This window comes from Leuciscus leuciscus (assembly GCF_965113295.1).
Source record: "Leuciscus leuciscus genome assembly, chromosome: 1".
Lineage (NCBI taxonomy): Eukaryota > Metazoa > Chordata > Actinopteri > Cypriniformes > Leuciscidae > Leuciscus > Leuciscus leuciscus.
Genome location: NC_138725.1, coordinates 61,188,543 through 61,210,896, shown reverse-complemented (window position 1 = coordinate 61,210,896; position 22,354 = coordinate 61,188,543). Strand labels below are relative to the sequence as shown.

Sequence of the window (22,354 nt, the reverse complement as noted above, 5' to 3'; positions counted from 1 at the left end):
TTTAGTCATCCTGTCTGTTTAGAAACACTTGTGTTCGTAATTCAGAGACACATACCAAGGGATTGCTTGTGGTTACTGGAAATATAAGAGAAACAAACTGGGTGTTTAAACATGTTTCCATCAGCAACCAATCAAAAAGTCAAATGGCTTATACATTATATACTTGAACACCTATGATCACTATGACTTCAAATAGAAGAGCCGAGTATAACTCATGCGTGCACACGCACACTATTCACAGAGAAAAAGAGGAAGAGAAAGAGTTCTGACACTTTCAGGATCTCCTGTTACTGGAAAGCTCTCACTGCTGTTTGAGTCTGCAAATGTGAGTTCATGGGTATACCTCAACATGTTAGCAATTGAATGTGGAAGTATGAGTGTGTGAATGTGTTTTTTTGCATGTAAAAATGTAGAGGTTCTGTACGAAAGCTGTGACATTCATTCTCCATAAAGAAGGTGGCGTTCATGCTGTAAAGGTGAATACAGTCAATATATTGATTAAGATATTATTTAGTTCTTGGTTCATATTCAGCGGCACCATGTACATTTCCTGTGGAAAGACTGTTTTGATGACCAATCAACTATTGTTTTTACCCAACTGAGAAAAAAAAAGGAACTTTTGGTTTTGAGCTATAGTTCAAGTAAATGATCTCATGTGTGCATATGCACTTCAGTTATGAGAACAACGCCTCAAACACACTCACTAGTAAAGCATGTTGATTTGAAGTCGTTTGCAACAGACCAAGATGAGCACTCTTTAATCCAAGCACTGATGCATTGATGACAGAAATACAGGTAAGGATTCTTTAAACCAAGAATATACTTTTAGATGAGTATGAAATTGTGTAATAAGCTTTCAGCTATTGCAATTCGCAGACATATATGTTTTATATAGTATTAGATTTAGCCAAATTCAAAAATCACCAGTGACAGAAGTGGAAAATATATTTATTTAAGATAATTTGGGTGAATTCATGAAATAGAGCACTAATGTTTGAAAATGTAAAAAAAAAAATCCATTATATTGAACTCGCAAAGACGGAAACAACATTGATAATACAATGGGATATAGGGAAAAAAGATCATTGATAAGTTATCATGAAGTGGTAATTTAACAATTTTCAAAAAACAACTTTGTTATAATCAAAAACTTCCGAATCAAAAATGACCTTTATCCTGATTTTTATATGGATTAAAGATCATCTCAATTATAGAATAGACAGATAATCAGAAACCAAAAAGACTAGAGATAATTATATTCTCAACACGTTCTTATCCCTAAGATTCTCTGAGAAATAACAACATTTAACCTAAAAAATAAACATGAAGATATATTCGGAAGATGTTTCAAGAAGAAAATCGGAACAAAAAAAGTATAGCTAAATTTAGTACGTTTTATGCTTAAAACAAATAAACAAACAAAAATAGCAAAAAAATATTAGATTTCTGAAAACAAGTTACCTTCTCAAGGAAATCTGTCTTGTTGCAGTGTTTTACACTGTTAAACCGTTTTTTTTGTTTGTTTGTTTTTTTTCTGTTTATTGCAAAGCAAACACATGAAGGCCACCAAGAGTTGTTGCGGTGAAAGCACATTGTAAGTCAGTGTAGGATCAAGGAGTGAGGTAAAACATGTTTTTGTTTCTTTTGCCCTTTCAGCTCTCACCTACGTTCGCTCCTGTTATTCACCGAAGCTAAAGATAGCAGCAGTATGGCAAACAACCTCTAAATGAAAGCGTAAACTTAAAAATTGGCAGACAAACATAAGAAACTAAACTAACTTTTACAAACTACACATATTTGAAAGTAAATTTCCGACAGAACGTGTTGAAGTTTGACCACATCTCTTTCCCCCAGCGCCCCTCACAGTCTTTTAAGCTCAGGGAAATCCCTTTCTTCACAGTTTCCTGGCAGTTGCGAGATCAGTGACAGAGAACCCACGTCTGTGTTTTACGCTGTGTCGCTCCATTAGTGGGTTAAGGGTAGAAGGGTTGGGTCAGGTTCACCGCAGAAGCGTAGTTTTATGTACAGTTATTGTACAAAACGTGTGCCATGAAGATCTAGAGCGATTATCAAGATTTACATCTGTTCCTTGAGGTGCTCCGTTAATTAAAATATGGATTTTGAATTCTCAATTTAAAGATGGATTTGGAGGTCACCATACTTTTGTCTCAAACAGTAAGCTATTTTATATATCCAACTTTGTGCTTTTAAAAAATAATAATTTTGTGCATCCTTCATTTTTAGGTGCTTTGTTATGTTTTCAAAATAACTTTTAAAGTTAGGTTTGTCAGTTTCTATGTTAAAACACTTCTAACTGAAGACACAACCAATGGTTATGAGTTTTACGCTGGACAATCTGTTTGCCGGACCAATGGCAGACGGGAGTAGGGCTAGTGTTCAGGAAAACCAACTTTATTTTTACAATTTGGTTTCATTTGGTGGCGCAGAAATGACTTCAAAAACACTTCAGCTTTAAAGTTTGCTGTGTGGATGAAGCATTTTTTAATGACAGGAAAAATTTAATGTAAGAAAAATGAAATTATGTACGTCAAAGCAATAAGTATTTCCCAGAAGCATGTCTGTGGTGTGTTTTTGTGTTTGCTTTTATAACAGCGTAATGTCATTCCCCTAAAAAGAAAATTCTGAAATTACCTCACCCTCATGTTTTGTTCCAAACTGTATGACTTTTTTTTCCTTGTTGATTGATTGCCTTGATTTTTTGAAAGACGGTGAGGTTCAATGTTGTTTGTACCCCAAAGTTCTTCAAAACAAACGACTGCAGGGTGAATAAACAATGACAGAATTTTCTTATTTTTTTGGGTGAACTGTCCCTTTAAATTGAATGGTTCTAACCATCAACACTGGTTTGTAAATATTCAGATATCTTGGAAGTAAACAGAAGAATTGCCTGCTGTAAAAGTGCATCTCGGCTACAATGTTCTCCAAATGGATTCTGCATATGGTTTCATTCATTCTGCTGGTCAGACGGGGCATTGGTAACAACCAGTGTCCTTATTATGAAGTCAAGACTGGGAAAGGTGAGAGAGAAAGATAACACCTTCATTATTGCATTCAATTCTCTTTTATGAAACCTGTGTAGTTCAGGCCTGTGTCCATCAGATAGACCTTATCGGTGGTCTCTCTAATCTTATGGCCTCCGTCCTGGACTCATACATATAAATGTTATTATCCCAGCAAAAATAAACTCTTATCTTGGACCTAGCTAGACAGTCAATAGAGATTTTCCTTTGCAGACACTTGTAATTGAGGACGTGGTCAGTTAGATTTGCAGTTTCAAAGAATTTTAGAAATTCACTTCTAAGTAATCTTGAGAGCCTTGCTGAATCTAAAAATAGTATATAAAAATCCCTTTAAGTTTAGCAATCCAAAAATTACATCATCCAGAACTTTGTCAATCTAAGCCTCTAAAAGTTCCTGTCTGTGGTCACACGTCTGTGAGACAGCGATGCTCTTGGAAACAAAGTTTTTAGTGTTCATGCATTGCAATTTTAATGTCCAATGGTTCCCATGAAATACTTTTGGGAAGAATGTCCTGTAATGTGACATCCTAAAAGCACCAAGAACAGTAAATATAAAGATAACTATAACAATATCTATATTAGCAGGATGGTACGGTGACCGGGAGGGGACATGTTCGGTTCACTTATTTTTGTTGTGGCCACAACATATAAACTCGTGCGAACGTGATATTAAGTCGTGGGAACATTATAATATCTCGTGGGAACGTCATATTAAGTCGTGGGAACGTGATTATAAGTCGTGGCCACAAGATCATTTTGTTGAGGTAACGACATCATTATGTCGTGGCCACGCGATGCAAAGTCGTAGCCTCGAGATCATATTTTGAGAGAACGACATCTATTTGTCGTGGCCACGAGTTATGTTGAGGGAGCCACAGCGACCAATACTGTAACCTTACCATAGCAGAGACTGGGCAACAGCAGAGATGGAGATGACAGAAGAAATAACATTTTAGGAATGTCACATAAAGATATAGTGCGGTCTTTGGCATTAAGACATGGGTACGTTATAAGTGAAAGACACCTGAAGCGCATTCTTAAATTGAATGGGCTTTTTTGTCGCACTTTAGCTTTAGCACTTTATGTAATTTTGAGATGGTCCCTAAATATCCGAATATCGAACATCCAACGTCAAACCAACTTCATGCCAGTGCAAAACGTGCGACAAAAAAGCCCATTCAATTTAAGAATGCGCTTCAGGTGTCTTTCACTTATAACGTACCCATGTCTTAATGCCAAAGACCGCACTATATCTTTATGTGACATTAATGTTATTTCTTCTGTCATCTCCATCTCTGCTGTTGCCCAGTCTCTGCTATGGTACGGTTACAGTATTGGTCGCTGTGGCTCCCTCAACATAACTCGTGGCCACGAGAAAAATATATCGTTCCCTCAACATATGATCTCGAGGCTACGACTTTGCATCGCGTGGCCACGACATAATGATGTCGTTACCTCAACAAAATGATCTCGTTCCCACGACTTAATATCACGTTCCCACGAGTTTATATGTTGTGGCCACGACAAAAATAAGTGAACCGAACATGTCCCCTCCCGGTCAGCGTAGTACGGATTCTGATTGACTGTCATTGTTTTTTTTTTATCTTTCATCCCCTTACAAAAATGTTCTGGTGACTGCATGCTCTGCATGCTTTGGTGACTTTACCTTTAATATTGACCTTTGATCTCTTGATTTAGAATCTCCATTGATGGATTCCTTGCAGTGCTACAATGACTACATGACACATGTACAATGCAGATGGGAGGTCGATCCGCATGTTCTTCCACAGGCTACAGCAAACAAATCCGTCTTTGAACTTTACTACTGGGACAGCACTTCTGAGTAGGTGAAAGAAAGAAAGAAAGAAAGAAAGAAAGAAAGAAAGAAAGAAAGAAAGAAAGAAAGAAAGAAAGACTACAATGGGGAAAATTAACTCTCTCTCTCTCTCTCTCTCACACTCTCTCTCTCCTTCTCAGAAAAGAAACACATTGCAAACCGCTCAGTGTGGTTTTATCCAATGGGAAGACCTTTCACAAGTGTCGCATTAACACTGAAAGGTTTACCACTAGAACATATCACACTCTGTATTTCAATGTACCCTGTAAGTACCCCAAAGCCACAACCTTCAAAGTTGCTCAGCATGGTGAGTGTGTGTTTTGTACATGTATTTTACCTTCTAAAGCAACTCTGGTGTGGAAAGGCATTTCACCGTTCTGTGTGTGATTTTAGGAAAAGTTAAGGCCCCGATTGACTTGACGGAGAAGGTGGCTGATGGCGGAGGTCATCTGCTGTCCTGGAAAAGCCCATATCCCGCATCCTCAGATATCACAAGAACTCTAACATACCAGCTTCAGTATAACAGTATGCAAGATTGGACTGTGAGTACACACACATACAGTACATTGTCAGAAAAAGATATGCAAATACTGTGCTCCTAAGGGGATGTTAATTTAAGATAAGGTACTAACATACTTATATATACTTATAATAGGGTTAGATTCAATAAACATGAAAATATATATATATAATTATATAATATATATAATTTTTTATTCATGTTTATTGAATTTATAGAAAGTACAAAAAAACAGCATTTATTTGAAATCAAAATCTTTATCAAAATCAAAGTCTTGAAGACAATATATTACAAACACACACACACACACACACACACACACACACACACACACACATGTGTATGTGTGTGTTTGTAATTGTCTTCAATACATATATATTTTCTACAGTAAGAACACATTCAATTTATGAAAAATGACAATACAGACATTTATAATGTTACAAAAGATTTTGATTTCAAATAAATGCTGTTTTTTTATTATTTTTTTTACATTCTATAAATCAAAGAATGCAAAAAAAAAAGGTATTATGTTTTCCACAAAAAATATTTATCATCACAACTGGTTTCAACATTGATCATTATAATGAGCAGCAAATCATGATATTAGAATTATTTCTGATGGATCATGTGACACTGAAGACTGGAGTAATGATGCTGAAATTCAGCTTTGATCACACTAATAATTACATTTATTTTATTATAAACTAAATTACATTACAATTATTAAATTATTATAAACTAAATTACATTATTATATTATAAAACAGTTATTTTAAACAGTAATAATATTTCACAATATTACTGTTTTATTGAATTTTTGATCGAATAAATGCTACTAGATGACCCTTCTATAAAAAGCATTCAAAATCTTACTGACTCCAAACTTCTGTAAGATACTGTATCCTATATGTAATGAAATAAATAGTCTTAAATGAGGAAAAGGCTTCAAAGTATAAACAACAAACTCTAAATTGCATTAAATCGCTCACATACTCAAAATATAACCTGATAGCAACATTTTCTGTACCTTGTGTGGATATCCTGTCTACAACGTGCTGCAGCAGCTTTGTTTCACTGTACTATCAAACAACACAATCTGACACTGTAAGGAAATGTCATAATAACCTCAAACTTTCCCACCTAAGATAAAGCCTCCACATGAAAGAGTGATGCTAGCGGTCTGAAACTGGAGATAGATCCACCGTCAAGATTGGGATATTTACATGGGTGAATGCTGAGTGCGTTTATTTGTGTATTGCGCAATGTTTGGTTACCCGTTAATGTGTGTTTGCACATGCACAATCAGTGTGTTACTTATGTAATCAGTATATGCCACTTGTGGAAAAATAAATGGTTGTGTGGTTTAACATGCTGCCAAAATACTTGTGTTCTGTATACTGCAGAAATATTGCAACTCATATTTCCAGTGTGATGAATTAAAGGGATACTTCAGGATTTAGCATTAAGCTTTGTATCAGTAGAAACCCGTAGTGTTTTCGAATTATCGTGCTTTCCTCCCTCATGTCCCCCTGAGACGAGAGATTTATGTATTTTTTGTCTGGAAAAAATCCTCCGATGACGCAAAATGACGATTTTTGCGCCATCGGAGGATTTTTTGGCCATTTCGGGTGATCTCAAAATCCCGGGCAGACTTGTCACGGAGACTCACTAGTAGCCTAGTCTTGTTGTTTAACTGCGCGCTCTTACCGGTAGGCGTGGCTTGGGAGTGGCCTCGTAGAGCAGCGAAGCAAGTGCATTCTGGGAGTTGTTGTCTTTCATCCACATAAGCCAAAAATAGTTTTTCTGGCTTTTCTCAGTCTAGAAAGCTCCAAATTCAAAAATAATTTCACATTTCTACTACATAAATGACCCATTTTAAATACACACTCATCTTTCCAGAGGTGAAGTATCCCTTTAAGTAAGGGATTATGCACATCCAGCCGGTTGCTATCTGCTTTGCGTTGGGGGATCAGGACTGTGCATGTGTTATCAGTTTTTACCAGTCGTTATCAGGAAATAACATAGCCTACCGCTGGATTGTGCAATAGAAAGTATTCCACAGAGCCGTGTAATAATTATATATAACATAGGCTACAGCATGATTGCAAGTGTGAATATGTTTTATATTATAACATACGGAGCCGTCTGCTCTCTAATCGCTCTTGCGGTACTTTGATGTCATACAGCGCTTCAGGTCGAACACACTCATAAACGCAGTTGTTTCATTCATGTATGAATCAGGGATTTTTTAGGCAAATCGGTTCAGTGAATGATTCAGTGACACACTAACAAAGATTTTCTTTACGTTTTTAGTGAGGGAAAGAACTAAATTGCAAACGGCATAATCGAATAAAAAAAAAAAACTCAAAAATATCTGTTTTCATATATATATATATATAGCCCACCACCCTTTTGGTGAAATTTTTGTACAGCATTATGGGTAATGTAGCTTTTCATCATGAATTTAACTGATAAATGCTTTACTTTTGAATTTAAAAATAAGTTTAAAAAAAATAAAGCAGATGGCTTCAACAAGCATAATACAATCAATTAACAGTCTCAGAACTCTCAGTAGGTCTGTCTTTAAAGTTATTTATGTTGTCAGATTTTATTGGTTGCATATTATTGAAAATGTTACCTTTGCTAAGTTCTCATTCTGTTTTACTGGAACAGATTGTGGATAACATTAATGCGTCCGAGTATATAATTGACAAGGAGTCACTTTTGCCCGGCAACCATTATGAAGCCAGAGTGAGGGCGCGGGGTCCTGTAGGACTCTGGAGTGACTGGAGCCCCCTAGTGTCCTGGAAGACTCACAATGGTGTTATTTTTGTTTATTTATTTATTTATGTTTGCTCACAATCTATACATTATTTTCCTTATTATACTGCAAATACCTGTTTTAATGAAGTTCATGGCCTCTTGCAGATGGAGCCTTTAACCTGCAGTGTGTGATTGTGGGAGAAAAAACCGTGACGTGTTCCTGGCAAATGAAGACAGACCATGTTCAGTTTATGTCTTATCATCTCTGGTGCAGTGACAGTGATAACACTGAGTGAGTTCTCCATCCATCCCAAACTCATATGATGTCCCTAATAATTGATCTACAGTGTGATGTCACATCCTATACATTGACAACCCTTTCTCTGTCCCTCAGATCCTCTGCTTGTTGTAAATATCCTCAGATGCAGTCCCAGGACGTTGAGCTATCCGAGTTTATGTGTTCTGTGAATGTCTCTGACCCTTACCTGTTAACAGTGGAGCTGAAACCAGTGCTATACAGTAGGACGTTCAGAACTGCAGAACACAGTAAGTCTCTGTTGTTTAGTGGAGTCTTGAGTGCCAGTGCTGCCCTCTGGAGTTTAGGAAGAACATTCATGTTTGTTCTTCTTTTCTTCAAGTTAAACTTTCACAACCTGGCAAGATTGAGGTGATGGAAGAAGATGGCACCTACAAATTTAACTGGTCTGTACCAGTTATTCCATCAAAGGTGGAGATGCAGTACTCCACCGAGCTAAACATCTCGACCAACAAGGTGTGTTTGCTACTTTCGGTAACCGTTGCATTGACTAAATGATTCATTGTAGCTGTGACTGATCACATGCCTGGTTTTACTTTCTTTTTTTGTAGGACTCAAAGATCATTACCCTTCAAGAGGGGGTCAACTATTTTGAGATTCCTTCTGGGAATCTAAGTCATTCAACTGATTTCCAGGCCCAGATCAGATTACTGCCTGAAAGTGTAGAAGACGACGACGTGTATATAGTTCAGCCATCAGATTGGTCGCAGCCAGCAGTGTTCACCACTAAGCCAGGTAACACTCTGCACTTCTGATCATACAACCCTATTTTATAATGTTGATATATTTCTTTCCTAATTTAATTTTAGACAAATTTGAATAATGTGTCAGTGCCCAGTTCACAGCTCATTTTTAAAATGGTTTAAATAATGAATTACTGATTTCTTCCTTGTAAATTAAATTAAACGCAAAGCAGAAATTACACACTAAATCATTTATTAAATAAGGTTTGAAAAGAGTAAATGATTAAAATTGACATATGCATTGAATTTGGGTAGAGTGGGTGAATTTTGAAATTACTATTAAAAAAAGTGGCACAGAGCATTTGAAATCACCCTGCTGCATGTGTGTTTGTGTATGTATGCATCAGAGGTGTAAAATACTTGAGTAATTTTACTTGATTAATGTACTTAAGTATTATTTTGGGGGATTTTTACTTTACTTGAGTACAATTAAAAATCAATACTTTTACTTTTACTTAATTACATTTTTTAAGGAAAAAAAAGTACTTTTTACTCCTTACAATTTTATTTGTAGTCAAAAAGTACTTCTTTTTTGGAGATTACTTAATTCTATTTTCCCTTGCTATTACCAAACCAATTGAATTGCGCTCATGCCCAGTTTAATTTAAATGTCATTTATTCTGCCAATGAGATTCGTTTTCACATTCCATGAAATTGGTCAGACATGTTCATTAGTCCTTTGGAAGTGACTTCATGTCGCATCTATAGAGAGCCTAAAGGCGGCCGCACACCGCGCCGCGCCACGTCTAGGACAACTCTCACCTGAAAATCCGATAACATCAGCAATTTTCTGATTTCTGTAAATAAATATAAAACTAAATGTATATTGCAGCACATGGTGAAGTCCGTATATACATTAACTACGATTTGAGACACATAAATGTAAATTTAATATAAAACTATGTAAATGGCGCTCTGTGGCGCGGCAGGATTTTGAACACGGTCCTGAGCCGCCGCGGACAGACGCCGAAAGGCGCCGCCGGTGTGTGTACTCTCATAGAGAATAATGTGTTCGAATTTAAAAGACATGGTGCTGCGCGGCGCGGCGCTGATCTGTGCGTCCGGTGTGCGACCCCCTTAAGTCCCTCCCCTTCCGGTGGAACACCATGGGACCTTATTTCGGAAAAATATTGTATGGTAGTCAATGGCGAGAGACAACAAATATTTTGATCTCCTTTGAATTGTGCTCTGAATTACACATATGATGTTAGTCAATTTAAAAGATACATTTTAAAGTCAAGAAAGTCGCAATTTGATGTAAAACTGTTGAGGTATAAGACTGTGAAAATAATTACAAAGACTACAAACCCAAAAGGCGCACATGTGACGTCATACCTTTTCTCTCAATGAATGAAGCTAACTTTACTGAAGCTAACTTTACTGAAGCTAACAGCTGTCAGTTTTTCTATAGTCTTAAGTTATAATCGTAACGTTACGCCGTCATGCCTGAGTGTTTTGTACCAGACTGCACACATACGTACAGATGTAGTTCATTGAGCGATTTTCACATAAAACTATGAACTAGAAATGTTACTGTTCGGTTTTATGACAAACTGCGACTTTCTTGACTTTCATAATTATCTTTTAAATTGACAAACATCATATGTGTAATTCAGGGCACAGTTCAGACGGAATAAAAAGATAAGTTGTCTCTCGCCATTGACTACCATACATATTTTTTTCCGAAATAAGGTCCCATGAGCCGGAAGCGGAGGGGAGGGACTTAGGCTCTCAATGCACAGCACCTTGACCTGGAAATTAGAGAAATTATAACAGTCAATCAGTGGAAGAAAATGGAGGAAGAACGTGATTCAGCTGCGACCCCGTGGCCGTACCGTAGCGAATTCTTTTATTTTAGTGGTAAACGTATGTTTAGTGGATTGTTTAAAGCATGTTGCATACTGGCATTAGATAGTAGTCTTATAGTTTGATAATTAAATACAATTAAATACAAACAGTTCTAAAGCAGGATGAAACCTTGTATGTGGTTCATTCACTTCATGTTTTTAGAGATTAAAAGCTTAAACAAGAATCTTTAGTTTTCATTTTTGCTTTTACTTTTACTTCTTTAATACTCAAGTACAATTTTAATGTGGTACTTTTTTTACTTTTACTCAAGTACGATTCTGGCCAGATACTTTTACTTTTAATTGAGTCAAATTTTCCCTCAGTAGGCTACTTGTACTTTCACTCGAGTAACATTTTTGAGTACTTTTACACCTCTGGTATGCATTTATGCGTTTATTTTTTTGTTCATTTATTCATTCAGATATACTTACTGAGTGTGTTGTGTACTCTGTACTCTTGTATACTCTGTCCTTTGTGTGCATATGTGCTTTGCATTAAAAAAATCAACTTTATACATGTGTACTTAATTCATAGAGAGATTCTTTTAAAATAACAAAGATGTAAGACGTTCTGGGAACATCTTTGTAAAATTATTTAAGCTTATAGGACAACATTAATTGATACCCAGAGGACATAACTCAATACATGATGTTTTTTGTGTGTAGTTTTATTACCCACCAGCTCTGTCATCTACATTTTGATTCCTGTGTTTGTGGTGGTGCTTTTCGTCATCTTGTACAATGCCCTTCCTGCCTGTCACAGGTAAAACACACCACACATTTATGCATTTATGCATCTATCCAACATTTTGATGAATTCACGCATTACCTGGAAATCAAACTCATTACACTGGTATTGCTAGCCCATGGTGTTTGAGCTTGCAGGAACATTCATTATATGTAGATTTTTTTGTTTGTGTGTTTATTTATTCATGCGTGTAATTCCATTAACAGAAGGATCAAGTTATGGCACGGTTCGCTTCCATCGCCCATAAAGAGCAAAGTGTTGGAGGGGATGATCAAGGTGTGTCTTTACTGACTGATTATTTCAACTTTTTTTTTTTTTTTCTTGCCTGAACTAAACCCCAGTGATATTCCTCTGACCGTTTCTCTTTTGTAATGTCTCTCAGCCATCTCTCTGGCTGCATCCAAAATCACATACTTCCCTACTATACAGTAGCTGAAAAACATATGTGACAAAAGAAGTATGTCCGAATTCACAGTACTCATAAAAGAGTAGGCAAAAACTACCCAGATGACCTTCTTCTTCCAGCTTTTTGTCTTTTCAGTTTTGTCTTTATAGCCTACGTTTTATAACTAGTAAATCAGTAAATTACATATTTAATTTTTCTATCTCTCTCTCTTTCAGAAGTCTCCCACCGGATGGCCGAATATCACTGAGAAAGAGGCGACCTCTATTTGTGTTCTGCTGGCTACAGACAATCTCAGTATCTGCAAAAGCAGGCAAGCTCTCACTCAAATGAAGACATTTCACAATAAAACAGTTCTAAATTTGGCACAAAATGAATGTGTTGTGCACTTGTCATGTACAGTATATCTACGTATATTTGCATGATCATGGTCTTTTGTGTAGGAATTACAGTATGGTCTCTGCAACAGTGCTTTTTCAGTATAATTGATATACTAATATCATATTTATACCCATTTTGAATTAGCTTTTATTTTCATGGTTTCAGTTTTTTTTCTTTTCATTTTTAGTGCAATTTTTTGTAAATGTTGTACTTTTGCTATTTTTATTACTTTTTGTTTTTAAAATATTTTTATTTAGCTTTAATTTTTATATCAGCGCTATATAAATAAAGGACACTTGAATTTTTTTTTTTATAGTTTTATATTTTGTTTTAGATTGTTAATAATACCAATATCAGCAACACTGCTCTGAAATGTCTTTGCATCCAGCTAATGCTGATCCACTTTACTTTGCAAACCCTAAAAAATATGTTGCATTATGGTGTGGATTGCGTATTGTAATTCATGTCGACTTTAAAGTGCATCTTAAATCTCTATGTCTGACATTGTTTTAATTGTATCCATAATTTTGTTACAGTGTCACCTGCGAGCCGCTTTTGTTACACACTGAAGATATGAGTTTAAATGCAGTTAAAATGGGACAGTCATGTGGATCAAACCACTTGTGCACCTACGTGGGGGAAGGCATGTGCAAAGACAAATCAGGCATGAACTTCAGTGGGCCTTATATTCTGTGCTGTGAGGATTCCTTCACTCAGGACAAAGTATCGGACGGGTCTACAGACAGAGATCACACATCTGTGTTAGGAAAGTCAGAGAGTTTTGCTCCAATAAATGGAGGCTACGTTGTAACTCCTCCCACCGCCATGCCAGCCATTCAAAACCCCACCACCCCCGTTGACAGTCCGAACAATTACCTATCAGATGAACCTCCAGCATACACCCCCAGCCCAGATCAGGGTTGTACGGTCCTCCCTCATCCATCCGGATACTTCACGATGCCATGTGTTGCCATGAAACAGTCAGAGCCGAGTGGATCGTCTGGAATGTAATTATCAAGGACTCCATGTTAGTTCGGTGCATTTAAAAAAATAATAATAAATGTGAAGTCCTCAGAGATGGACCCAGAGATGCAAGCGAGGGCCATGGCTAAAATGTGCATGATATTGAGCACAATAAAAGCAGGTCAAATCTTTGCTTTATTTAAAATGTCACTTCAAAGGGAAAGTTCACCCAAAATTGTCATTACGTATTCCAAACCTGTATGAGTTTCTTTCTTCTGTTGAACTCCCCAAAAAAAAAAAAAAAAAAAAAAAGATTTTATGAAGAAAGTTGGTACCCAGACAGTTGACGGCACCCATTGACTTCCATAGTAGGAAAATAAATACTATGGAAGTCAATGGGTGCCAACTGTCTGGTTACCAATTTTATTTTAAATATCTTCCTTTGTGTTCAACATAAGAAAGAAACTCATACAGGTTTAGGACAACTTTCACATGTACGTAATGAAAGCTGGTGAAAAACTCGTTGGAGCTTCAGTAGGACTTGTTAAAGCTGCTGTTCTATGACAGTCTCACCAACAGATGGCAGTAATGCTTTAAATGAATGTAAGAAAAGTCTTATTTTGTTTTCTCTTTTTCACAGTGCACACTGTGGAAAGCAAGGAAAGCAAACAACGCATTAGTCGAAAATGAATGTTTTTGTCTGTGCCTAGCTCACACAGGCTATTCGCTGCATTGAATGTATTCTGCTTGTTGTTAATTCATTTTGAAATGCTTGACACACAAACACCAAATGTTTTCACGCAGAAATCATAATTGTATTTCAATACCCAACTGAAACCACACACACGCAAAACAAGCGAGTAAATAAATCACTTATACTATCGGGGCCTAAGAAACCAGTCATAAACATAGGCTTTTATTAGAAATGGAAAACCTAGGCTAAGTGAGTCAACAAAACTTTGAACTAAATTTAATTTTGGGTAAAAATAAATTACAAAAATGACATTTCTGCGAGTTTGCGTGTAGGCTACTGTTGGCATATATAAAACTGTGTTTTATGTTTTTTACAGTGTATTTTTACTGGTTTTGAGAATGTTACTGTTTATTCTCAACAAGAGTGAACAGGTTGCACAGAAAGCAAAGTGTACGGAATTATTTGTGAATGAGACTCTTTCTTTGTAGTAGTGCTTTTAGTAGTTTTGGCTGTTTTCACCAAATGACATAACATAATATAACTATATAACTTAATGATAAAAAACGGTGTTGTTTTTCTTACAGCTTAAGTGTTATTCCTATTGTCTTCCATTAGTCGTCCAAAATAGACATGCCTGCGCCAAACTCACATCACTGATCCAAAGGCTTACGGTGTGTCGGAAATTGCATACCGTCTGAGTAGATACTGCATTTGAACTGCATTTAAAAAGAATGTTCTAAATGAATATAGATATGAATGTAATCCAGACATACAGTACTACATCTGCCATGTTGTTACTGTCACGTGACCTACCAGCGTCAGCTTCACTGCCATTCACAAATCCTCTACCGAGGCCTCATAGGAAGTGTCCACTTCAAAATCTCGCCGGAAGAAGAAGGTCATCCGAGCACTTTTCGCCCACTCATTTTCGAATACTATTCGGACATACTACTCTGCTGGCGTACTGTTTTTCGTATACTATATAGTAGGGAAGTATTTGATTTCGGACACAGTGACAGTTTCAGATTGGTCAAGATGCTCCAATAAAACACTAATGTTTTGATAGAGCACCAGAGACAATCAAGGCTGTGAATGGCTTACATATAAATGTCTCTGGTTAAGGAGAATGTATTCAAAGTGCTTATTTTCTTAAGCTGGTGTGATCGCAACCTATCTGTACTCAAGCACAATGTATTAAAGATTTTGCTAAAGCTCAAGAGTGCCTCTTCTTCCACACATACTTAATTTTAGTGTCTGTTTATGTGTGTTTATCTCCGTCTCTCTCAGTGTTTCACATGTGTGTTTTTTGGCAGACTGGAGTTTATGGAATATGTCTGTATCATCGATTTCACACAGAGCAGATGTGATTTATCGCAGACTAATCTACTCCACTCTGCACCTCATATTAGCCTTGTATGTGTGTGAGAGTGTGTGTGTGTGACAATGTTTTAATTATGCCACCATAAGTCAAAAAGAGTTTCACACATGTACACGCACATTGTTTTTTCCACAGACATTCCAGTTAAATTCTGATCTTGCTCCTGAAAGCAGATACATTCCACACAAAGACTTTAAGATCCATTGTTCAAGAATGAATGAGAGAGAGAGAGCAAAACCAAGAGGGAGAGGTGAAATGTTCTTGCTAGACAACATGTCCCCTTTGCTTTGTTGTAAATAAACAGGAAAGCCTTCAAGGCATTTGGAATCTATGGCGATATGAGACCATTATGCAATCACAGGGTCTCCATATGAGTAGCAATAATGCAATTTCACAATTGAAAATACCTTTTCCGGTCTATAATATCTAGCTGAAGAACAAAACATTAAGTTTCAGGCCTACCAAGAGAATATTTAATGTAAAATAAGAAAAAACCCAAACAGAACGATTACAATTTTGGACATAGCCACAACCAAATTCATAGTTTTAAATATTAATAAAGTCATCCATGTGAACATTAATGACAAAGACTAATTGAACTGTCTTAAAAATGGTCTTACCCTAACATAAAATAAGTTTATTCCCGTTTTCTATTAGTATACTTCTTTTAAACTAAAAATAAGAAAGTATACTGTCAGTCTACTTTTTATGTTCTTCTCAGAAATATACTTAAAAATACACTTAAGTATACTTGACTTAATCAAAAGAGTAAACAGAACAAAAAGCCAATACAAAAGATTGAGGACAGATATATAGGCCCAATATACTTTTCTGTCTGTATGAGTAGCCTATAAATACTTTTTTAAAATAGTTTTACAAACTGTCTTATAAACTTGTAAGCTATTACACATCTTCTGGAAGAGTACTGAATCTCCGGTAGTAGAACACACCAGACGAAGAAGCAGAAACAACCATTCCTTACATGCATGTAGGCCTATCTAACGCGATCATCAGTCATTAAACAGCAGACATAAATTAAAAATGGCTGACGTTATACCGGATGAAATGTCGGCCCAGGACGAGGTAGGACTATGAAGCTTCGGGGGTGTTGATGGACACGATCTACTACGATTTATTGTTTCATAAATGTGAGTGAAACGACTTCTCGAACAAGAAAAAATGTAGGCGGGACTTGATTTTGTCCATAAGGAATTGATTGGGTGGTTGTGGTTTGCTATTGCAGTGATGTCATGTGAGTGACAGGTTGACCCGCCCTCGCGTCAATGAATACATCATCAGAGAAATGAAGATGCTGCATGAGGGAGGGGAAGATATTTTGATTAAAGCTTATGAGGGCACATGGATTTAAAATAATAATAATAATAATGAAAGAAAAAAAACAAGAATTGTACATTTTGATTTTATGCTGACTTTTATATACTCTAATCAGATCATGCAGATATCTTAACAAATGTTAAATTAGTAACACAATAATTCTTATTACTTACAGTAGCCTACGTTCTTGTATTACACTTACCATGACGTGGGAAAATATCTTGTAAATTAAAAATACATAAACCGTTGTGCCACATGGTTTTACATAGACCTCAACAATTAACACAAACCTAAATGGTGGTAGTCAACACACACACAAAAAAAACAAATATATATATATATATATATATATATATATATATATATATATATATATATATATATATAAATGTATATAATATATATTAATTTATTTAAATATATAAATGTATTCATGTCGCAATGCATGCTGGGATCCCACAAATCAGCAACATATGAAATTGTTTCACTTTTCTTAGAATGTGCTACTCAAATGTTCCATATAGTACATAACATGCCTTATGTACAGTATTGATAAAAAAAAAAGAAGAAGAAGCTGGTTTCCATTTTTTAACTCTTTAAATTTAATTTTAAAAGTATTTATAAAAAATACTTTTATTTCTCTTTAAACATAGTTTAGGCTGTCCAAACACTAGCTGGGTAGAGGCCACAGTGTCACTCTTTAAGAAGTGACAAGGTCAAAGGTCATAAAGAAGTTAAACTGATCTAGTAAGTATTTAGTTAAAGGGATTAAAACAAGTCACACTTAGCATTTAAAAAGCATTGAAAAAAAATATATATATATATATATATATATATATATATATATATATAGGCTATATATTATTTTATCCAACCCCAACTTAGGATTCTACCTCATACCCTAAAGGGCAAAAAAATATTAATTCCACACCACTCAAACATAATCAATAGGCCAGTTGTCCAATAGCATTCTAAAAAAATGAATAAATCTAGCTAATCTGTTTAGCTTAGTAATCCTAGCCCGTGATCTGACCTCTGACCTTTAGTGAAGCGCTCATGAGAGACTGATTCTCGAGCAGTGCTGATGTGGACTAGTGAGTCAGAACAAAACTCGCCCACCCGAAAGAAGTCCCTGAATTCTGATGTAAATGTACAGTCAAAAAACAATTCACAATGATCTTCTAGTGAGAAGTGAGATGAAACTTGGCAGTTTTCTTTAACTAAAATAAAAAGTATACTTTGTTGACTCCCATTGACACTTTACACACCACTGGACACTTTAAACCAAATACTGACAAATGAACACTCAGTAATAACATTTTATTCAACTGATAGGAGCTTAATTAATAAAATCAATCAACAATCTCCTTGCTATCACATCTAATGTGTAAAAATGTATTATTTTAGCTGTAATAATGTGATATTACTTTAATATACAGTATGTCAAGGGGGGTTTAGCATATTTTTTAACATTGCAGAAATGTTCTTATGTGGTTAGCATGACTTCATACATTATTTTTTTAATGATATATTTTAGTTTTCAGGATATTTTTTAATCCACCTTTTTTAATATTAGTTTAACTATAGGTCTCCCACACTTTAATGTTATTTTAAAAATATTTCTTACTTATAGAAGGCTTAAAACCTAAAAACAACACTTGGCAAATGTTGCATTTTTGTGTCGTAAAAAAAAAAAAAAAATTACTTAAAATAATAATGTTTAAAATAATAATAAACATACATTGCATATTAGTTTAAGACTACTTTAATATAACCTACCAGGTCTTTTCGCAACAATTCTAGATCATTTTATTTCAGTTATAGAAAATTAATATATATTTTCATTTAAATTCAATTTGTGTTTATTTAGAGCTCTTTTTAAATATTACAATCAAAAAGCCAGACGTGACTGAGTCAAGGTAAACTAAAATATATTTCTATAATATTGCAACTGAAATATAGGCTACCATTCGTGTTACTAATATAAAACTTCGTAGTGCAATATACATTACTTGCGACCAAAATATAATGTTGAGAAAACGTTTGCACTTGCTGATCATGAAAGTGATGGACAGCAGAATGTCGGTTGAGATGCACATCGGGGTAACAGCTGTATAGTCTGTGACTGTATGCAGGACAAATACCGTCAGTCTCAGAAGGTCTGGGGGGCAGGAGGTTATTTGAGGCTCAGTGTCACACAAATATGCACAGAGATAAACATACACACGCTCACAAACATCTGCGGAAGAGCGCACATATTCACACACCCAAACCATACACAAGCTCACACACAATAGATCAGATCTTTATCTGTACCGGCAGCACACACCGTCTTCCTGTTATCTTATTTAAGGCCCTGTGGCGGCTTGTGCTTGTGTGTAAGAAACTATCTGCACGTGCTTGATTAAACAACTTGAGCTGTGACTGACTGTACGTGTCTAGTCTTTAGATGTCTTTCAACCACATCTCAAAAAAACAGTTTAACAACCAGTGTAAATGACATCATTTTTTGTCACCAATCAGTGTTATTTTTATATAATATTGCAGTGTTTTTTATAAAGGATTTATCCGTGCACATTTGTTTTTTTGTGTTTTTTTTCACGTGCCGCCTTAATCTTGAATCAAAATAACTTCCTCTTTCTCTTGCAGCATCTTCTCTTCTCTGATGATGTGTTTATTGGCACGAGGGCGGGGGAATCTGTCACTCGCATGACATCACAGCAATAGCAAACCACAACCATCCAATCAGTCCCGCCCTACATTTTTTCTTGCTTGTGAAGCCGTTTCACTTAGCCTGGCAAGCCAGACCTACATCAAGATGTTAGGTCTGGCAACTCACCATTGGCACGGCTCAATCCGAGGGGCGGGATAAACGGCTGTCTTTCAAATTCCCTCTGCATGCAATAGGATAGCGCTACAACCAACCAGAGCGTTTTCCCAACAGCGGAGCTAGTTGATAGATTAAACTTTTGCCGTATCTGGCTGGCAAAACTACGAACACATCTTCCTGTTTTAAGAATGACTTAAGTGCCGTTCTTTGTTCTTTTCTCAAAGAAAAGCTTAACTCCAAGTCCTCCAGAGTCACGGACAAAGCCGATTCGAAAGACCACTGTTCGCCAGTAGCAGCTCTTCTTTGTTTTCAAGTAGCAGGGATTTCACGCGGAACCGTCACAACTCTGTCGTCATTATGTAAAGCCCGCCCACCGACTCTATACACGATGTGATTGGCCTGACTAGAGTTTGTTTTTTCCAGCTCGGAAGTCAACGGAGAGTTGCTAGACTACACTGGCTTGAAAATAAATTTTGCTGCCGCTAAAGGTGCGTCTTGATTTCTAGGCGTTTCACTCACATATACAGTACGTAACAATAGGGAAGAAAAGACTATCACAACTTCCGTTGCATGCCAACTTTAAATTTCAAAAGTATCTTGTTTGCTTCCACTTTCAAACATTAAGGATGACAGAGTTTGTCTACACTGAGAAACAGGATGTTGCCTGAGAATTGTTCCAGTTCCTCTAAATTAGTCTAATGTATGTTTTTAATCTCAAAAATCGTTGTCATCCTCCTGTAAGAAGCACCATATGACTCAAATTTCATGTCTTATGAAGCCATATGATTGCTTGAACATACCTAAAGTTTCAATTTACGATCATTTTTTATAATTAAAATAAGGCCACATGTAAACTGCATGTGTGTTTGGATGATTTTTGCTACAAGTTTTGCATCATGGATGGACTTCAACATTTTGTTTTCAACATCTTTTCTTAGATGTTTGCATGATTTTCTTCAGTTCTATTCATCAATTCATTGAATTGCACACTCATTTTTAACATCAACAGGCTTGGACAGAGCATGACAATATCCAGACGATATCTTACTGCCATTGAAAAGTGCTGTGGGTTTGTGGACCATCTATGCGTGTCTGTTTATATGTGTGTTATGCTAGCAGGCTAATGGAGGCTAAATCATGGAAAGGGAGGGTGCAAACTCTTCTCTCTGTTAGCATACGTGAGATTTATCTGCTCTTAGTGCTTTAACTCTTGCAAACATGAACGTTGAGTGCCTGTACATCATGCTTTAGCAGCAATAATAATAACAAACTTTATAGCACCTATGCTTAAGTGTGCTTAAAGGAAAATGTGTGTACTCACTGTTTTAGGGGTATCTTTCAGTATGTGACCTTTTATGGTTGCCAAGTATTCAAGTGATTTTATTTGTAAATATCTTTGCTTTGGCTTCAGTAATAATTTCTAACATAATACTGAAGCACATGATATTTCAGTGATTGTTTTGCTCTGTTGGAAAAAATATATCTTCCTTTTGGAGTAATAAAAATGCATGAATGAAATTGTAGGAATTAAGAGAGTAAATGGTTTAAATAATTTATCATTTATATTTTCTTAAGCAGCAAAAGTCAAATACAATTGAATTTAGTTTAAATAGACGCCATACACTGTTTTAAAAAAGCTAAACTTCTATTTTCTGCTAAAAGACATTTTCCATTAAGTTTACAGACATTATCTTTAACTCTAAAACACAACACTGCCAACTGCCAACAAAACACAGCAAAAACATATTTCCACAGTTTTCCAGCAGTGTTGTGATTGTTAACTAAAACTAAGACTACTAAAAATGCAGATGTAAAAATGAAGTGAGGTACTTAACATAACTGTATAACTGTGTTTACCTGCCACTGAGAATTAAGTTTATTGAGTTGAATCTTCATGCATCAAAATGTCAAACTCATCTAAGGTCATGACGTACAATGTCAACTCTGAGCTGATACACTTTACTGGGACTTACTGTCTCTCTCCTCCCACAGGAATGCAAGGGCGCATAATTAATTGAATTAATTCAGCACATAAATTCCAGTTATCAAGGGAGCGAGTCAGATATGAAGAGAGGGAGTGCATCCATCTGTCCGGGTGGGCCGCAGCAGAGCAGGGCACCCTCACAACCATTCACACACAGACCAAACAAAAACAAACTGCATGATAGATCATAAATGATGGTCAAGCACAATGTAATGCTACAAACATTAATGATTATTTATTATAGCTAGAGGTCAGGGGTCTGAAAAAATCCAGTATTGTTGTTTTTAAAGCTGACCTTCAGAGATCCACCGTTTGGTTCCAGAAAACTCAGCCGAAGAGTGTAGATCTGTCAGTGCCCTTGAGAAAGAGCCTCTTGGCCACTTTATGCTCAGCGAAGAGGGGAATTTTAATCAGGATGCTTTAGTCCAGGAACATATTTGTCACCTTCCCAAAAACAAATACAAACAACACGACTCCCTTGAGTAACAACGCAATAAACTTTCCTCCCATTTCAGGAACACCAAAGACTTCCAACTGTCAGTGGAACTTCATGCGGTGATAGGGAATAAAT

The 22,354-nt window shown here is 36.1% G+C and overlaps 1 protein-coding gene and 1 long non-coding RNA gene across 10 annotated transcripts in view; one reads left to right on the top strand and one right to left on the bottom strand.

Annotated features, from left to right (window-relative positions):
• The window catches only part of LOC309495868, a 107,815-nt gene that overhangs the window by 47,996 nt on the left and 37,465 nt on the right, over window positions 1-22,354 (bottom strand). The window lies entirely within an intron of this gene.
• csf2rb (colony stimulating factor 2 receptor subunit beta) lies at window positions 201-15,473 on the top strand. 9 transcript variants are annotated; one of them, XM_082165274.1, is made up of 14 exons: window positions 201-325; window positions 2,881-3,038; window positions 4,740-4,884; window positions 5,019-5,185; window positions 5,272-5,420; window positions 8,072-8,219; window positions 8,327-8,453; window positions 8,556-8,707; window positions 8,800-8,933; window positions 9,029-9,212; window positions 11,734-11,830; window positions 12,022-12,091; window positions 12,437-12,531; window positions 13,136-15,473. In XM_082165274.1, the coding sequence occupies exons 2-14, from the start codon at window positions 2,936-2,938 to the stop codon at window positions 13,608-13,610; spliced, it is 2,046 nt and encodes a 681-aa protein (XP_082021400.1). In that variant the 5' UTR covers window positions 201-325; window positions 2,881-2,935; the 3' UTR covers window positions 13,611-15,473. The 9 variants fall into 9 exon arrangements, with proteins under 9 accessions (XP_082021400.1, XP_082021401.1, XP_082021406.1 ...); XM_082165275.1 differs by lacking the exon at window positions 201-325 and adding an exon at window positions 375-795 and having other exon boundaries at window positions 12,440-12,531; XM_082165272.1 differs by lacking the exon at window positions 201-325 and adding an exon at window positions 378-795.

What these genes read in the sequence shown, in the direction of transcription:
- csf2rb (XM_082165274.1), top strand. Translation starts at nt 2,936, where the DNA reads ATGTTCTCCAAATGGATTCTGCATATGGTTTCATTCATTCTGCTGGTC. An exon ending in TACTGGGACAGCACTTCTGA is followed by an intron (nt 4,885 to 5,018) that starts GTAGGTGAAAGA and finishes TCTCCTTCTCAG; the next exon opens with AAAAGAAACACATTGCAAAC. An exon ending in CTTCAAAGTTGCTCAGCATG is followed by an intron (nt 5,186 to 5,271) that starts GTGAGTGTGTGT and finishes GTGTGATTTTAG; the next exon opens with GAAAAGTTAAGGCCCCGATT.